At 39.9% G+C, this 17819-nt stretch overlaps 1 protein-coding gene across 1 annotated transcript in view; it reads right to left on the bottom strand.

The window, feature by feature from the left end:
* Positions 1 to 17819, bottom strand: part of MYO10 (myosin X) — a 161385-nt gene that overhangs the window by 63306 nt on the left and 80260 nt on the right. Inside the window, exons 4-10 of the mRNA XM_027663778.1 lie at positions 11466 to 11653; positions 5496 to 5630; positions 4415 to 4539; positions 3519 to 3532; positions 3322 to 3406; positions 2552 to 2655; positions 375 to 504 (exon numbers count right to left, since the gene is read on the bottom strand). Coding sequence (XP_027519579.1) covers positions 375 to 504; positions 2552 to 2655; positions 3322 to 3406; positions 3519 to 3532; positions 4415 to 4539; positions 5496 to 5630; positions 11466 to 11653 — 781 coding nt within the window. The remainder of the gene's footprint in view (positions 1 to 374; positions 505 to 2551; positions 2656 to 3321; positions 3407 to 3518; positions 3533 to 4414; positions 4540 to 5495; positions 5631 to 11465; positions 11654 to 17819) is intronic.

The raw sequence follows: 17819 nt of genomic DNA on the forward strand, positions 1-17819 counted from the left end.
GAAAGCTCTAACAAAAGATACCTTTGGTGGAGATCTTGTTAAGGAAATGTATTTGAGCACATGTGTTTTATCAACTTGAGAATATTTCAAGAAGGAATTAGATTCAAATGGAATTTCATTACTATTAATGGAATAAATATGTGCCCAAGCTCTTCCATAACTAAGATCTAGCATCCAGGAGCAGACTAACTTTCCTTATTCGTCAAACCCCACTCCTCAAAAATAACATATAACATTTTAATTAGCATTTAAAGATGTTAAAAAGCAGTAAGATCCTTTCACTGCTTGTCCTTGTTAGGTTCAGACACAATAGCAACGACTACGACTTTCATAGCCTCAAGAAACATTTACATTTGGATGCACAGCCTTCTCACCTGTTTTAAAGGACACCTGTGCCCCACCAGCAGTGATGAACTCAACATTTCCTAGATGCAAAATGCCAGCCAACAGCCTCAAAACTTCTCGTACCTCCTCCTTGCTGAATTGCATCACTTCCATTGCAGTCTGGAATGACATGTGAGCTTCTTTAATAACATGCACACAGACTCAAAAATGGGAGGCCTTAGAAAAGCAAGTTAGGACTAACAGAGGGCTAGCTAGAGTCCATTCCTTTGGTTTCCTCCCAAACTGAATACACTGTAAGGTACACTGGAACATCTTGAAATACGTAAGTATCTCTGCTTTTAAGAAATCTCATTTTGATGCTGTAATGACATTGTAATGTGCTTTCAAATTCATCATTAAAGTTGTTTAAATATTGGAATGACCTACTGAGTTGTGCATCAGACACAATTACTTTAATTTGAATTATTAATTGATTACCTCTTGTGTGTTTTTACCAAATTTTGCTAATTAGCCTTGTAGGTAGCAAGGCATAGGGGAGGAAACACAGCAACATGTAAGATTTGCTCATGTGTGCGCCCAAACACGCATTTTACCAGTGTGGTCTGACAACTCCCAGTAAAACTGAGCAAGAAAGGAATCTATATAAAAAGTGTCGAATTTATGAATAAACAATATGGCAACGATCAAGGTTCAACTACATAAATGAGCAAATTGGAAAATATTAGAAGAAATACTAAAACAAGAGGAACACATGCTTTCTTTGACACAGATGGGGTATGTAATTGTATGCCACTTGAAATAACCAGAATTTCCCAAACTTGGGTCTAATACAAGCCTGTCTGAGACCAGATCAGTTTTATACTTGCCTAGTCAGACATGTTATAGTCACTGCAGGTGTCTGATAGATGACACATGACACATTTTATCTTCCATAAATCATCCATTACAAATGGAAAAGCCTCAGACTCACGACACAATTCAAAGCAGGGTAGGGATAACGGTTGAAAGTTTATTTTGTAAAGAAGACCTTTCACAACAGAAAGGCAGCAGCACTAGGAGTTCATCTCTACGGTCACCATGCAGCTCATCCCTGTCTCCTACAAAAAAGTTTCCCTTAAGTAACATTTCCATGACTGAAACCGCAATAAAAATAGGCAAAGGAGATGACTATAATAGGAAAAGACAGGTGAGGGTGAACTGTGGGGGTTTCTGCCCGCCTCCTGTTCTGGGAATGCAGCCTGGCAGCCTCAGCCCCTGCTCCCAGCCTGCCCACGCTGCGGGCAGCAGGCAAACATCACCTGCCCAACTGATTTCATGCTCTGCCTGCCCTGGGATGATTAGCACAAATTAAATGTCATGCTAATCTAGTTCAGCACGTGACAACAATATAGATAAGTTACCAACTTTTCCAACACACCCTTCTGCCATACAAGATGACGGCTTTTTACGCTAAAAAAACCTGCTGCATCCACTACACCTTAATTTGTCAATTTGGCAAAGAGATTAACATGGCTAACAGTTTGGTGAAGGGTATAAAAACAAATGTTTTGTCTGATTTTTAAAATCTAATGTGTATCACCTTGGTGCTACAGTATGCAATTAGCATGGTCAGTACAGACTAATTGCTGTGGGTATAAGATATAAAGACATTCATAGAGATTCCATCAGGACCCGGTTGCTAATCTGTGTTTATGTTTTCCTCAATTCTATTGTGTAAGTCACTCCATACAACTGGATTTCGCAGCTACAACTTAAACAGTCACAGGTGCTTCACTCCCTGTGTGTCGCACTGCACTGCAGACTCCACCCAGTAGATGCGACATGATTTGGGCAAAGCTTTAGGATTGAAAAACAGTGAAATATATCTCTATCTATCTATCTATCTATCTATCTGTAATAGAAAACAATATAGGGAAGGGCAAAGGCATATAAAAGCCTTAGTGACTTCCCAAGAGATATACTTTTAATTTCAAAATGTAGTAATTTCGCTAAATTACAGCACACATTGAAATGACAGTAAAAATGAAATACTAGAGGGAAGGTAAAGGCATGTTCAAAAGGACAGTGAAGCATTTTGAGAAAATACAAGTCCCTGTAAGACTAGTGCCTAAAGCACAAAAAGGCTTTGTCCTATTCTCTGCCAATGGGCCCCAGGCACCTTGAACTTCCAGTGTTAATAAGCAAAAGAACTAGGGAAACAACTCACAATGACTTCCTTGAAAGAATCTTTGTCACTGATTGTCTTATCCGCTATACATCCAGACTGATTCAGGTAGTGGTAGTTCTCCGGTACAGATAAGTAAAAAGCATCTAATGAGGAGAGAAAAGAAAGTGAAGGAAAAGAAATGCCAAAACAAAAGTACTCCACAAATTACTAAGTCAGAGTTAAACAGTTCACAATTCATGTGCTCAGAAATGATGATGATGCACAAGACAAAGTTTTATATTAAAATACGATGGGGGGCTATTTTCCTGGGTTTTGTTTTATTTAGCTGCATAATGCAGTTAACTTTTTAGCATGCAAAGACAGGCAGGCGTACGGGGAGATGCTGGGACAGCTTTTGGCAATTTTGCACATATACAAATGTAATTTCTTTTGTTCAGTGGATTTATTCTTTATGAGAGAGGAATAGAAGAACCAGAATTATTTATCTTTGTTGCTGTGGAATTATTTCCTACCAGTGAAAATATTCAGTTTGAACAGAATGAGGCATGTTTGTCCCCAAGTAATTTTCCCCAAGGCCACAGTAGAAGCTGGGAGAAAAACTATGAGCAGCTCAGTGACATTCTTCAACCAAGCAGGTTGCTTTATTAAGTTGAGCTCAAATTCACACTCACTGAATCCCAGCTGAAAAAATAACCTATTTCTCTGCTTGGGTTAGTGGGTTTCTGCAGTTAAATTCTCCACTGCTGTCACCACAGCTGACTGCTCAGCAAAAGCCACTACAGTTGTGTGACTTGTGTTTTGCCACTCACCTTTCTCTCTCTCTTCTATCCCCGCCAGCAGAGCATAGAATATATGATAATTTCTTTCCCCGGGGTTTTGTCTTACTACACGATTCTGTCAAAGTAAAAAACAGTGATCATTTTTAAGGATAAATTTTTTATCCACAGTTTCAGAGAAAATATTAAATCAGACACAATTAACTAAGCAAAAGCAAACATCAACTTACTTTTTCCAATAAATCTAGAGCCAGGAAGAAAAGCTTTAGTCAAGGAATAAAGTAAAAAGCAATTAATGCAGAAGCCATTTATAATCTTCCTTCTTTTATTTGAGACAATAGGAAGAGCATCATGTTCTTTTCTTACAACATGCTAAATATGTTTCATACAACATGCCTACAACAAGATAAATAAAGTAGCAATGATAATAATATTAGCAGTTCTAATATCAATGTATTAACACCTTCTTCTCTTCCATTCCATCAAAACTAGACTTGTGATGACATTCTGCATCTTGAATGACATCTGCTTCCTTTGCTTTTTCTTTTCCCTAAACAACTTTAAATTTGTCCTAATGCAAAAGAAGCTGTTTAAAACAGCAGGCAAGATCCCCTTGGAATATTCCTCATCCCCACACCTCTGATGCTCTGGTGTAGCCGCTTATAGTCTGATTTTGCCAAATGCAGGGCAAATCTGAGGATTTAACCCACCGAGACTCATGCTGTAGAAATTCAGCAGCTCTGCTCTTTCCAGTACTTCTCCAGAGAAGTAAGCAGCTTATCTTTGGATATAATACATTTGGAAAATGGCTGACGACTGAGTTTATCCCCAAGAATTCAGGCTGTTTTAGATCACTGTGTAGGAACAGGCATATGAGCCACACCATGCTGGCAGTAGAAACACATAATGCTGGTCCTCCAAGAGTATATACACCCCACACTGCCACAAATGCATGTGCACATGTGTGAATTTGGTGTTGCTGCTTCTCTTTCCCACTAACACCAGCTCAATTTAACCATGATGAGGTGAAAGGACAGACAAAGGCAAGCCAGTTCTCTCAGTCCTCCACCAAGGAGGTACATAGGAGCTGCCTGCAAACAGGAGTCAAAGCACCAAATGAGGATACAATCTATAATTCTTCCTCCCTGAATGTTTCCTTTCTGACAGATGTTCAGCTGAATAAACTTCCCAAAGCGACTTGAGTTGTTGTTGTAAACAGTCTTCGCATTGCCAAAAGCTTCCATAATTGGACTGTGAAAACAGAGAATGACGAGAGTGTTAACATGTGACTAGCATGCCAATAAGTTCACATGGGACTGGTGAAAGGAACAATACTCTGACAAACTCCCTTCTGACACTCTTCTCAGCCGCAGTCTACATCCTCAGCAGTACCCTCCATTCATTAGCAATGGGCATCTCAATTTCCTATCAAAAGATTCAAGTATTCACGCAACAGGAAGATTAATCGTACCAAACTACTCTGCAGCTGCATAGTAGTAACTGCTACTTGCTACTTCTCTTGTAATTGCTCAAAAGATGGAAATAAGAAATCTCAGCACATGCAAATCGCTAGAAAGGAAACAGTCCTTGTCCTAAGGCAATTAAAAAAAAATAACTACATCAAGATACAGCATGTATAACAGAGATGAAGGAAGATAAACAAAAGTAACAGCATCTTAAATTGTCTTGTTTTTAATACTTTGGAATCATGTATTATTTCATGTGAACACAGACAATATTTTTTTGCTTTTGGAGATTGTGTCCAATTTATCTGATGCATTTACTCATTTGTCTTATCAGTTCTTGCCCTCCCTTTCCTCAGCATGCTATTACCACTTGAGGACTTTATGTTGTATCTTGTTCTACCCTGTCCTCAGGCTACACAAACTGAACCAATGGTTTCTCCCTCCCATCACCCATTTCCTTTATTCTGATTATCTCAATTCAGCCCCAAACAAAAATGAAAGCCTCAATTAAAGCTTCATTACTTTCAAAATTCTGCATATTTTTATTAAGATATACCACTGTGCTCACAACTATCTAGAGTAACCAGGTAATTTTATTTAATGGAGTATTTCCCCATCTCCAATATTAATTTTATTGTTCAATAAACAGACACACATATTTAATTACACTGCAAGCTCTTATTTCAATGTCAAGGCTTCGGTCTTCTGGAAAAAATACCTGTGTATTGAAAGATCTAGTACCTGCTCTCAAGAATAGCCTGCTCCACACAGGATGTCTTCTCTCTGCAGGACAGCTCCAGCGAATGTTGGCTCATTGCAGACAAGAATTTGAGAATTAGCTTAGTGCTTTCTGTCTTACCAGCACCACTTTCGCCACTGAAAGAAGAGGAGAAAATTGTTTCACAGTTCCAGTGGCTAGTGAAGAATCCCTCTGTCTGGCCAGCCCTCCAAATTCTACATTACTGGACGTCAGGACGACTGGGGTGATTAGAAGTGATAGTCAAAGGGAAGCAAAATACCCCCTTAAGCTTCCTGAATATGACATCCAAGGCAAAACAAAAGCTGTCTTTAGACTTCATACCACTGCTGGGACAGCATTTCAAGGCACTGATTGCATATGTACACACACCCATGAGGCAACAAAGAGATCTCTGAATACAAGCAATCATCCAACACTTCCCATTGTCACGTTAAAACAAAGTTACAATAACGGCACGGCAATAGTCAGGGATAAAGACCAGACTATTAATTAAGATGGGAAAGTTTGGGATTACATAGCTAATGAAAGCACCCTGCTGTGAGAAGGAGGAGGAGGAGGTTAGAGACCCCAGTGCATATTCCAACACATAAAGGCTACTAGTATAATTAATGCTGATATTCTTAGTGAGCTACATATTCTTTAAACAAACTTTTCATATACCTATTCAAACAAACCAGATTCGCGTGAGTTCAAAATATCAACAATTTTCACCTCCCATCACCATCAGAGATGTAAGATATCTCATCTTCACCCATAGGAGAACAATGCTATTTGATAATGCTAAATTGACATTTTTAAAACAAACTGTTAATAAGTAACCTTGCTGATACAAACAGAAGGCAATATACTCAGTTTCTCTTCAAAACCAACACTCCAAAAAAGGAAAGTATATATTTGGCTCATTTCCCCCACATTATTTTCCTTCATTTATGTAGACTAAAAACACTGTGTGAGCCATTAAGAAATATAACTGGCAGGTAAAGTTTGACTAGTTTGCTTGCTTTTCATCTGAAGCCATAGCATTGTATCCTAAACTGCTGCTTAATTTCTAGTTCTCCTAATTCCTAATTAAGCCGTACCTAATTCCAGCTTATTCCCAAAGAGAAGGGGTATATTTTGGTCTTACCTCGTCTTTTTCATTGTAGCAAGCAAGAATTTTGTCACTGACTTTAATGGAGCACTACTAGGCATGTGGGACTAAGCTTAGATAATCTGACAGACTTTTGTTGTGCCATTGCTGAGTGGTGATCCCAGGAGTTATAGGTTACAGCAAAGTATACTGATGCTTTCTAGTAAAGAGCAAGAAAAAAGTATGGCATTCTTCTGCAAATGAATGCCAACAATTTAAAAAAAAATCAGCAGAGACATTCAGAAAACATAATGAGACAGAGTTTTAGCTGAGATGTAAGTGTTTCCCAAGAAGAATCAGTCTTTAAAATATATAAAACTTCATGCCCACTGATATGTTCCAGCAACCAACAGCTTACTGTCTCTGCTGTGCCTGACTTGATGGATAGCCCCACAAACTCAAGTTGCCTCTCTTCATTAGCCTTTCCCACATACAGAGCCATGTTTGACTGCTTTTTTTTTGTTTTCTTCCAGTTCCACAAAGTCTGGATCTATCCAAGGAAAGGATTTACCCAATGTTCTCTACTCATTTAATAGTAAATGTTCCATCCTATTCAATTTCGCAATTACTATTGAGCACTGAGTGGGTGGGCTCCTGAAGCCCTCTGGCAGGACAGTAAGATCTCATCACTGCGTGGTGTTGCTGAACTCAGGACCCATAATTTTACGTACATTGAGTTGACTCTGTATTTTTTCTCCACAAAACACTTTAATAATAGCTGGGCTTTACTATGAAATTAAAATTAAGAACAAGCATGCTAAACTTTAAGGTTGTTTACTCAACCTACAGTACATACACTAACACTGGGGTAAGTGGGATCAATCTTTCAGAGACCTTAGAAAGCTTATGCCTACAAGAAGTTGCCAAGGTCAGTAAAAGGGCGAATTTTTTAGTGCAACCTTTCCAGCAACCTTTCCACCCCATGAGTTTAAGTGCCCAGCTTGTTCCACATCACTGCCCTCAGTACTGTGAACATATTAAGTCTGACAGCAACCCAGAAGGCGCCCACTTAGAAGATCTTTAGACTTTCTCCGTGACATATTCTACACAGGGCATCGCACTAAGGGTACAGCAGCCTGGACTCCCAACTGCTGCAGTGGAAACAGGGGTCACTGAAAGAGACTCCTCATTCTGAAGGACATAACGCTACTCTAAATAACTTCTCTGTTCTGTCAACTGCCTTTAAAACCCCAAGACAGATACACACAGACAAAATAGGCCCCTTCAGCAAATATAGTTTGTCAAATGCACATCTGAATTTTGGTGTGTCAGTCTCATAAGAACATCTTCACATCACAAGTCTGGGTCTCCACATAAGGATTTTGGTTCACATTGATTTTTAAGCTGAACAACAACAAAAACTGAGGCCATCAGATGGCAAGAGAGAGAACAAACTGGTATCAGACTGTGATTTCCCACTCACAGCACTGACTCAAATGTTATTCAGCTTGAACGTTGCTGTTTTTTCAACTGCTTTACACTTCTTTTTGAGTGCTCTGAAGTGGATCAACTGCTACTGTATCTGAAAGCAGTGCATATGTTTGCTTCTGCATAGACTAGGTCACCTTAAACAGTGCAGCAAAAAAACCAAATGATCCAAAAAGTTACCTTGCTATTCTTATAATAAAAGGGTGGAGGTTTGAACTTGGTCCCAACTTGTAAACATCAGCTAATCATGGGGAAGTCACTCCCTTCCCTACATCAGGACAAGCTGTTTGGCTATTGCTTAAGATGGACTCCCTTCATTTTCCTCCTGAGGCACCCAATAGAAAAATCAAAGGATATTATTTATTTTTTAACATGGTGGGGTTTTTTTTTCCCCTGTTTTAAATGAAATTGTATCCTGCAGTAAGGTTCAGACGACCATAAAACTGAGCATTCATTGACGTGGATGTTTTTGTCTAGAAGAAAACCTTAGTTCAATAGCCAGATAAACATTTTTTAGCCTGGGAGAGAGAAAATACCATTTCACAACTGTGTATATATTCTAATGCACCAGTTGTGTAAAGCTTCTTCAGTGTGCTATTTTGTTGACATTTTAGGTTGCTAAGTCATTTCTGTGCAGCATTAGCATGAATTAAAATGCCTGTGTTACACAGACCAATAATTAAGCATCTTTGGGTGACTCCATTTAATATAATCTCTTCCGTATTTCCTTCCTTTTCACCCCTAGTCTGGGTGGTTACACTGGAAAAATGGTCTCACATTTATATTATATTTCCAGTCTTTATGATGACAGTTTTTAATTCAAGTTCTAGCCTTAACCCTCTCATCCTCCCCCAACCGGACAAATATCCCAATATCAATATTTCAAAACACTAGAAGCTTTTTTCACAGGTTTTTGAACTCAATGCCCGAAGAAAGCAGCTCCAAACCAAAGCTGACCTAATTCTGTGTGCCAGCAGGGGGCACTTCAAGTCCAGAGGATCATAAGAAAGAGTTCCAGGGACCTTCCCTTGCCGGGCTGTTATAACTTGCTACTGAGTGCTTAGATCCCAAGGTCAGGAGCAGGTGAAACTGCCGATCAGAATGTGAAGCCTACACGAGCAATCCACTCTTTTTAACTATTGTGTTTTTCTGATGCAACAAAATTTTCCTCTTTAACATCTCTTACATTAAATACAATACCAGAATATTTATCTGAAGTCAAACACTAAAGTGCTCCACCCGGCCATTTTTTTCAAATATCAGTAGTAACCAAGAAAGTTACAGTGACAATGACTGGTTGCAACATCTAATTCTGAGCCAGCAAAAGATGCAGGAATGACCAGGACGCTGAATTTGCCAAACACACTGTTACACCTTCACTTCCTATGCCCTAAACTAGGTATGTGACCACAGGGACTTTCCTAAATCTCATGAGGGCCACAGAAAACCTTTAGTAATTTAAAAAAATCCTGCTCTGAGTCCTTCAAAGATACAGCAGATAATACTGTTTTATGAAAGTAGAGTTGACTTCTTATTTGAATTTCACATTCCCTCAATTTCTGTAGAAACAAGATACCCTTATAAGGTTGTATTGTGGCACTTGTCTGAAACACTGAACTGATTCAAATCATTGTTTCAATCCATGACCAGAGTAAACAATTTTCAAAGGGATTGCTAATGCAAAACTTCTCCATATTATGGCTTATCTGTATCAAAGCATATGGTTTACAGAGCGGAGACTGCTGGAGACTCCTCTGGAACATCAGAGACTTCTGCTTATGTCCATTTTAGGACATAACCTGCTTTTCTCTTGTCAGCTTGTGGGGAACTGGAATAAAAGGTAAAATACTTAGGCCAGTACAGAATGGCAAAAGTACCTAAGGCCATCAGAAATTATTTTGGCTCCCTAAATTTGTGTACATGTACTGTTCACAAGCAATGTTACCTGGAAATAAAACATGAAATCATAACTGCAGGATAGCTATTTTCACATGACAAAGATCTCTGTGCATTACATTTTTTCTTGGACTGTCACCTGGACTCAGCTTTATATGTATAGGACTATGTATTAAATAATAAAAAGGAAAAATACAGTTAAAGAAAGCTGAAAAAACACACTCAGCAGCCCTTTCCAGCCCTTTGTGCCACTGCCAGGCAGAATCTATCTACTGGAGAGGACAGGTAGGCACTGCAACCTGAGAGCATACAGAAAGCTGCACATGCACAGCTTGGCTGTGTTGCATCTGATCCAAATTTCTAACAGACTGGGTGTTGAACCGCATGCACCAAATCCCCCTCTTATCCAGGAAGCCTTGTAACCTGGCCTGTTATCTCAAATGTCAGTAGAACCTGCCTATTGCAAAAGGTGCTGCTCTCACTCTGCCTTATCCCCTCTCTGTCCCACTGACTGCCCCATGCTGCAGTCCCACGGCTGTTGCAAGGGCTCCTGTTGAGGTCAGGACACAGCCAAAGTCTTGTCAACTTGTGCCTGAAGAGCTCTACACACTTAACTTTGTGCTGCAGGAAGGTGAGAGCAAATGGGTTTAATCACAAAAAAGCTGTGAAGGCAAGAGAGGAAAGGGAGAGGAAATATGCACTCTCTCACCCTCCCCCTGAACATCACCCCCTGCCCAGAGTCCGGTGGCTGGTGCCACACTGTCATCGCCACCGAGCTGCTCCTCCTGATCCGGCACTTCCCTGCCTGTGTGTGAGCCAATGCAGCTGAGCTGGCAGGCTAGGGAACGGGAAAAGAGTTGGCTGCATTTTCAGCTCTTCTGGAGCCAGGAGGAAGGAGGGGCTGAAAGCAGGGAAAAGCTATTGAAATGCCAACTTGCTCCCACCGTACACTCGGCAGCAGTGAATACCAGTGACACAGTGGATCAAACAGGAAGCTATTAAATCACCATTAAATTAAAGCACAACAAGATTAAGCAAGGAAGATTAATCAGGCAGAATTAAGTGGCTGAAATGTGGAGGGTTTTCTCTTTTGCCAATTTTATTCACTGCTTTTCTCAAGAGTTGGGGGTTATTTTTTCTTTTCTGCTCTATACAGGAATGAGGGTCTAGTGGTGACAAACTACTGAGCTGCACAGGGATGTTTAAACCAGTGGGAAAGCACTTAGGGTAACAATAGATAGGTAAGTAGTAAAAATGCACAAAAATGTAATAGATTTTTTCACTCAATGAAATTGTAAGGTGCACAAGAAAAATTAACATTTTTTTAGAGGTTCACAGGACAATACAGAGCTAGTTCAGAACTCTCTTGAAACTCTACTGTTTTAAAGGCCTGCTTTCTTTTGGAGTTCTCCTCTCTATGTGGTCCAAATGTACGCTCCCAAATCCGGAAGGCTGACTGGCAGGGATAACCAGAGCAGCAGCAGCAGCAGCCATTTACCTGATGAGGATACACTGGTTGTCATGGCGCTTCCAAAGGCAGCGGTAGCACTCATTGGCCACAGCGAAGATGTGAGGTGCGATCTCTCCCATGTGGTGCTTGCTGTATCGCTCCACAGCTGTGCAGTCATACAGTCCTGGAATGCTCTTGTAGGGGTTCACAGAGGCAACTATCGAACCAATGTAGGTCTGCAAGCACATAGCACCCCCCAGAGTTGTTATTACATATGGGATGGAACAGATTAACACTCTGCTCAAATGATCAGCAACAAATACACATTTGCAAAACCATAGCAATCCTTTGGATAAAAGTGGATAGTAATTTCCCCTGACTTCCTCCTTTCAAGAAGAGCAACAGCTGGGCAAAAGTTGTTTCCACCTCTGTCATGTTCTCATGCTTATCCCACCTACAACACAGAACTTATTTGCTATACAAATCCCTGCCTTAATGCTGCTTACAGCTGCACAGTAATGCCTGTGAGCGCTGGTCTACAGCTGCTTCTCATGTGTTCTTAGGGACTTATAAAAGCCTCACTGTGTCCCAAGTATTGGTGCAAAAGTCTGTATTTCCATGTAAGTCCTTCTCTGATACTAATTTTTAAAACAGAAGTATCAGACATTATGGTAGACACTAGCAATTATATGGTAGCAGGCTCTAAGAAAAGCATGTGAACTGGCAGGTACTTCCAAAACACTGTGTTTCTGTAACTTGATTTATTACTTGTTTGATGCACAATGGCACCTCATAAGGCATTCATTGCTATCCCATTACAATTAGAGAACACATCAGTTAAAACCACTCAGGTAGCAGTTTATGCCCATTCCCACTGACTTACCTCATTAGGCTGTGGTAACCTGATCATTTGCAACAGTCCGTTTTCTCACTCACCCCCTAACAACTTCAATACATTTTTCAAATAACATCACATTGAAGTGAGGTAGGAGATAACATTAAGTTTGCTATCTCCAGAATTTCCAGTACATTTCTGTGGTATGTGAAATTAATTGATATATTGTATGGTGTGTGCGGTGTTACTGCTGTGATACTGATTTCGTTTTGTTAAACACCCTTTCTACGGTTGCAGGCAGGGAGCTGACACCTGGCTTCAGCAGCCCTGCTCTGGACTTGTGAAGAGCCAGGCTGCGCAGCCTCCAGCCCTGTAACACAGCCCCCACGTACACACAGATGCCTCATCAGCAGTCAACCCTCTTGTCACCGACAGGAACCAGCTGTGAAGTTGACAGCAGGACTAGGGCTCTCTTCATCTCCACAGCACCCTGCTCAGAAAGGGATGGATAAGGCGAGCAGCATCTTGCATGCCACAGAAATGCAGCCCCACGTGCTCCTCCCTGCAGCTTCCCTCTTCTCTGTACAAGCCACCACAAGGACACTCATTGAGACACAGGGATCACATTTTCCTTTCCTCTCCATCAGCCTCTTCCACAGCATTTACAGCCTGCATCTACTGGCCTCCTCTTCTCCTTAATTAACGTGCAATTATCGCTGTGTATCAGCTCTCCTTTCTCACTGTTACCCTGCTGTTACACTCCCCATAATCCACCTGTTCAGCCTCCATCAGGCCTGACATAAATTGCAGCTCTGAGCTTTTGGTAAGGGAACTACAGCGGTGTCCTTGAAATTATGACAATTTTATTAGCTGTAAGGGGAATATCCTTCCTCAATGTAACTCAAATACCTTTTACAGAGTGGTGAACTTTCAATCTGTGTGTTTTATAACCCCTGCCATGCTGTGCAATAGCTCAGAAGATTTCATCTAGAGGAGAGATACCATTTCAACACAAGATCGTATCGCAGGGCAATTACAGCACTGAGACAACAGCTTAATTTCCCGGGATCAACCCCTCTTGAGTTCTTAAATAAGTAATAAGGAAGTCTCTGAAAACAAACTTCCTCTGTTTGATACATATTTCAGGACAGATTGCACAGGCAAAATTTTAAGAGGCTTTTTAAAAATTATATTACTACAGTACAAGTATGACCAATAAAACAAACTGCTACAGATCTTTGTCTTTACCTTACTAAAGTCTGTCTGAGGTCTTTTGAAAAGAGTAGCTTGAGGCACACCATCACAACAGATGCCATGGGAAAGAAGCAAATAAAAAAATCCCCATGAAACATGATACCATCTAACTTTATAACAAAGCAACCACTCTACAGCTTCAGTGCAAACAACACCTTCCTGTGGTAAAGCACTGTATCACCATGGGCTACACATAGCAATTTTTCTTGCTTTTCCTATTTTAAACAGTCAATATCAGAAGAGGCGACAACAGCCCACTTCTGCACACACTCGTTTAACATGAGATAGTCTTTCACATGGCTTAAGCATAACTTTTTAAAATTTACAGAAATGCTTCCAGAATATTAGTCACTATTGAGAATAATGTAAGTCTTTTTATTAAATTAAGTCAGCTGGCTACAGGTAGTGTATTATGGCAATAACAGAAACCTGGTGAATAGCAGAAACAACACTGGTGAAAACAATTCCTAAATCACCTCATGGAGTTATGCTTAGGACATGTCCTTAGGATTATTTAAAAAATTCCCTCTCTATATATTTTTATTTCAGTAAAAATGTGAAGAATCACAACCTCTACTGACATAGGTGCAACTTTGTGTTCCAATCTTCTGCTGCTCTGAGCATGTACTACCTCTTTGCAAAACAAGTTAAATACGTGCTCAAATCACCACCAAATTATAATGACACAAGACAGAACAAACTCAGGCCTTCAAAAAACAGGTTCCTCATGTCGAGGCAAGAACACAAAAGAATTATATTCTTCATACACACAGTGCATCACATTTATCACCTACCAAGTGTCATAATCCAACACAGCAGTAGCCACAACTAGGTATCTGCATGGATTAAGGAGAAGTGGAAGTTCTACCTTTACTCAAGGTAGTTCAGCAAAGTATCAATGGGCTGAAGCAGCATTGTTAGTAAAAATTATTCCAACTATTTTAAAAGTTCACATCAAAAAACAAATCTTCCAGAAGTCTCCGTCCAACCTGGCCTTGAACACTTCAAAGGATGGGGTATCCATAACTTCTCTAGGCAACCTGTTCAGTGCCTCACCCCCCTCACATCCTAATGTCTAATCTAAACATACTTCCCTTCAGTTTGAAATTATTCCCCCTTGTCCTGTCACTATGAGTTCTTGTAAAAAGTCCCTCTCTATCTTCCTTGTAGGATCCTCCACTTACCCTCCCCTTGGGGGACCCTGAGCAGCCACTCAATGCAACCCCTTTCTTGTAGGGCAGACCTTCCAGTTTTGCAAATCCAAGCACCTTAGCAGCAAGCTAAACCAGTGTAAAGATACACAAAAAAATGCAGCACTGTTCAGTGGACATGTATTGTCTCCTGAATGTTATTTCTGCACCAGGCACCATCACATGGCAAATTAAAGCTATTAGCAGTCAAAGCAGGATCTCTAAATTACTATATTATGCTAACATCACAAGGCAGGTGACATTTTAGAAAACGTATTTTCACGTAAGTGTGTCACTTCCACTTATAAGAGAGTAATCTAAATTTTCTTTTTATTCTTTGCAGATTCTAATCTGATTCTGGCAGTCAATAGGTACTTATTTTAGTGAAAGCACTCCAAAACAGTTATGAATAGGAGAAACGCTCATACATCTGCCAGAGCACTAGCAAGTAGACATAGGAGTTCTGAAGATTTCCAGTTTAAATAGTTTGAGGGTTTTTCCCAGGGAAATATTGTGATAAGTCCTATTGCAAGCCTGACCCCTTAAATCTGTGCTAGTGAACAGGACAGTTCACTATTCCCTGTCATAAGACCAACTTGACACTTCAGACAGAACCACACATAAACTCTCAAGCTATTTTGGTAAAGCCCTATCTTCTTATTTAGACATTGAGTAAGGCGATGGCACCACAAGAATCGAAATGAAAGATGTACTTCAGAAAGGAAGAGATTTTTCATCAATTCTTTGATTGTTTTTTTTGGGGGGTTGCCTGTTGCCTTCTGATTGAAATTAGCTTTGAGCCTGTGTCTTGAAATCATCCCAGAGTTCTTCAAACACTGAAAAACAATTTGTTTTTTAACAAGGTTCAAGAGCTCACAAAGACTGCTGATGCCCACAGAAACACTCTAGCAAAACTTAACACAGTCAGAGTAGTCCTGTCTAACATGAGAGGTGTTTTTTATTTTTTTTAAGAAAGACACAATCAGTTTACTTTAGTTTGATGCCAAACAAATCTAAATGATGTAAGAAGTTTTATGGATCAAAATAGACTTTGTCAAGTTAGCTTAAAATTACAAGAAACCAGTTTGCAATGAAGAATGAAATACAGTTTGAAATCTTTCCTTCCTATGTAGAAAAGGCTTTCAGACTGAAAGAGGGAGAAGTAGAATAAAAAATTTCCCCTTCAAATTTTTTTCAGATTCTCTATAAACAAAAAGCAATGAAAAAGGAAAATGCCCTAATGCATTCATTAGTCCCATAAACCAAACACACTAAATATACCAGGGTCACCTTGATCTTCATTTTTTCCCCTCCACAGATGCTTTTAGAATTTTTGGGTACATCCTTTCAGGTTTGCTCCATATCCAGCAACCATCCACCTTCTACTTCTTCACCTTTATGTCAAGACTTCTCCACAATAACTTTGCTGTTTCTGAGGATCCTTCGTGATTTCTGCATGTTACCCAACCTAGTTTTTCCCAAGTGAGGTCATTAAATTTATCCCAGACTGCTTTTCTCATGACCTCCTTTCACCCTCTACATCAAGCTATCCCTCCGTACTGCCCAGACTTCTACCATCTGAGACATCCCAGTCTTCCTTCTTTCATAAATAAATAAATGAAAGGGGAGGGAGGCAGGGAAAGACACACAATTCTTTCATGCTTTGCATATCTCATGCTACAAGGAGGGTGGTAGGGAAGACAGGAGCAGGCTGGAGGACCCTGTTAAAGGGCACTATGTGCTGCTCCTGAACGAAATCTTTGATCAACAATCACAAAAGACACCAAAACTGCTTGCACTATTAATGCAGGCAAAAGAACACTGCATTCCTCTATTTCTCTCTATCATCATGTTTCTTCAACGACACCCAAAATCAAAATATTCTTCACAACTTGCAACTAGAAATGCTGGAACAGATAAAATATAGAATTAAGATATTTTGTTACAGATATATATAACACTGAGAAGCAGAACTTTGTACAACTCTGTTAAGACCACTTTGAAGCCTTTCTGCTTTGAAACATGAAAATCTATCTTACCACAGAAAGAAACGCATGTTTACAGATGCCTCAAAAGAAAATGTTTCTGGTCTGGTTTTGAGCAACTCCTGACTTTCCTGGAGTCACTTAAGGAACTCATTCTGTGTCTGAAAAGTAAAAGCTGTTTTTTTTTTTTCATGGGGTATTGGTATCAACTTGACAATTCATTCAAAATGTATTACTTTCTGGGCTTAAACTTAATATATGAGAAACTTCAAATAAAACTGCAGTACCACTGGCTCACCTCAAAGCTACTTCTATGTTACTTTTATACAATGCATGGGAAAAGATTTTTATCACTGTTCCACACAACTTGCACATCTCACCTTTAAATCATCATGGCTACAGTAGTGTTACCAAATTACAATACCAGTGTTTTCATAGAACATGCAGTGGCAGGCAACATTTGAGAGACCACAAAGTAGCCATCAAACTTTTTTATGTTTTCAACACCAAATATCAAGGTGTCAGGATGCAAAACCTGGCAACAGAAGAGTTTGCTACACACTGCACATGTGGCCTCCGCGATTCCCAGTTCTCTCAGGTAAAGGGATTGAAGGAAATCATGACTGAGTTTATTCTAAGGCAAAGACAACTAGGTCTACCACCACATACACGTCAGCATAAAAAGGAAAAAGATGGCTGGACCATATTTTGGTGTGCTTTTTAGAGGAGACAGAAGAAGGGGCAATGGTATGCCATAAAGAGGATGATAATTGATGCTGTTGTTCGAAATAGGACCTTGAGTTATCCTCACTGTGGTAAGTATACCCCGTCTTTCAGCTCGTCCCATGTTAATTTCAGTGGGATAGAATCCGACTGTCTCATGTCCAAAGCCAAGTTCCTTTCTTAAAAACTGTAATCAAAGTGAAGTACTGAACTACAATTTTAAATGTTTTCAACCAGTCAAGCCATTTCTAAGATGGAAATGTCATACTCTATAATCATCTTTACATGCTTGAGCTCCTGCAGCCCTCACCATGTCTGGTGACTCATGGTGAATTTCCAACCACTCAAATTAGAATCAGCTTTGCTTTTCTGTATCTCTGTGTTCCTCATTGATGCACACAACATTATGATCCCT

Source organism: Corapipo altera, unplaced genomic scaffold (assembly GCF_003945725.1).
Source record: "Corapipo altera isolate COAL_440 unplaced genomic scaffold, ASM394572v1 73, whole genome shotgun sequence".
Lineage (NCBI taxonomy): Eukaryota > Metazoa > Chordata > Aves > Passeriformes > Pipridae > Corapipo > Corapipo altera.